The sequence below is a fragment of the Tupaia chinensis genome, unplaced genomic scaffold (genome assembly GCF_000334495.1).
Source record: "Tupaia chinensis unplaced genomic scaffold, TupChi_1.0 Scaffold000548_1, whole genome shotgun sequence".
NCBI lineage: Eukaryota > Metazoa > Chordata > Mammalia > Scandentia > Tupaiidae > Tupaia > Tupaia belangeri.
Window position 1 is genome coordinate 362,892 of NW_006160060.1, and position 781 is coordinate 363,672.

The window sequence follows — 781 nt, forward strand, 5'->3', positions numbered from 1 at the left end:
TGAGCCCTGCCACTGCCTGCCTGCTGTCGGAGGCCCAGGTGTCTGTGGTGGCTGTCCTGGAGAGGCTGGGCCTGGCTGGCAGTCCTCTGTGTCTGGAGGGCTCGGGGAAGCTTCCAGACCACGGGCCGGGATGCAGGCTGCCGGGGCCGCAGGTCACTGGACGGATTCCGGGCTGGGAGTTTCCTGCAGAGGGAAGGACCACCTAAATCCAAAAGCTCAGCCTTTCAGACGCCACCACACCCACCATTTACTGGTGCGCTGGCAGGGGAAGCCCACTGTGTCCCAGCAGCCTGGAGATTTTGCCAGGGGAAAACCACAGCCCCACGTCCCTCCCCAGCTGGCCAGGAGCAGCCCTACGGCCCAGCCATCGCAGTAGCCAGGTCACCGGTCCGCTATGGTACCTCCCTGGGAAAGTCTCCTGCCCAGGACTCAGCTCTTCCCTCCAGGTGGTCAGTGACTGGTGGGCCTGGGAGCCCTCCCAGCCTTCTCTCCCCAGAGGGTCCACGGGGCGGGCTCTGCGTGCGGCAAAGACAAGCGCCCAGGGTAGGGAGGTAGAAGAGGCGGCGCCTCTGGTCCTGCTCAGGCGCTGCTGAAGGCGTGGGGTCGGCCGTGGTGTGAGAGGAAAGCGCCAGCAGACGTGGGGAGGTTTCGGCAGCAGAGGGACCGGTCACTCGCTTTCCCGGAATTCTGATTCCCTGCAGGGCTGGTCTGACCCGGGCACTCACCTGGGCCAGGCGGGCCGCGGGCCCCCTCCGTGGCCGAGGGACCGCTGCAGGGGCAG

General features: G+C 67.0%; 1 protein-coding gene across 1 annotated transcript in view; it reads right to left on the reverse strand.

Annotated features, from left to right (window-relative positions):
• ADM2 (adrenomedullin 2) overlaps nucleotides 1–781 on the reverse strand; it is a gene marked incomplete at its 5' end in the record, with an annotated part of 2,938 nt that extends 2,157 nt beyond the window's left edge. Inside the window, 3 exon segments of the mRNA XM_027775342.1 lie at nucleotides 1–2; nucleotides 4–183; nucleotides 726–781. The exon segment at nucleotides 1–2 is cut by the window's left edge and continues 2,157 nt beyond it. Coding sequence (XP_027631143.1) covers nucleotides 1–2; nucleotides 4–183; nucleotides 726–781 — 238 coding nt within the window.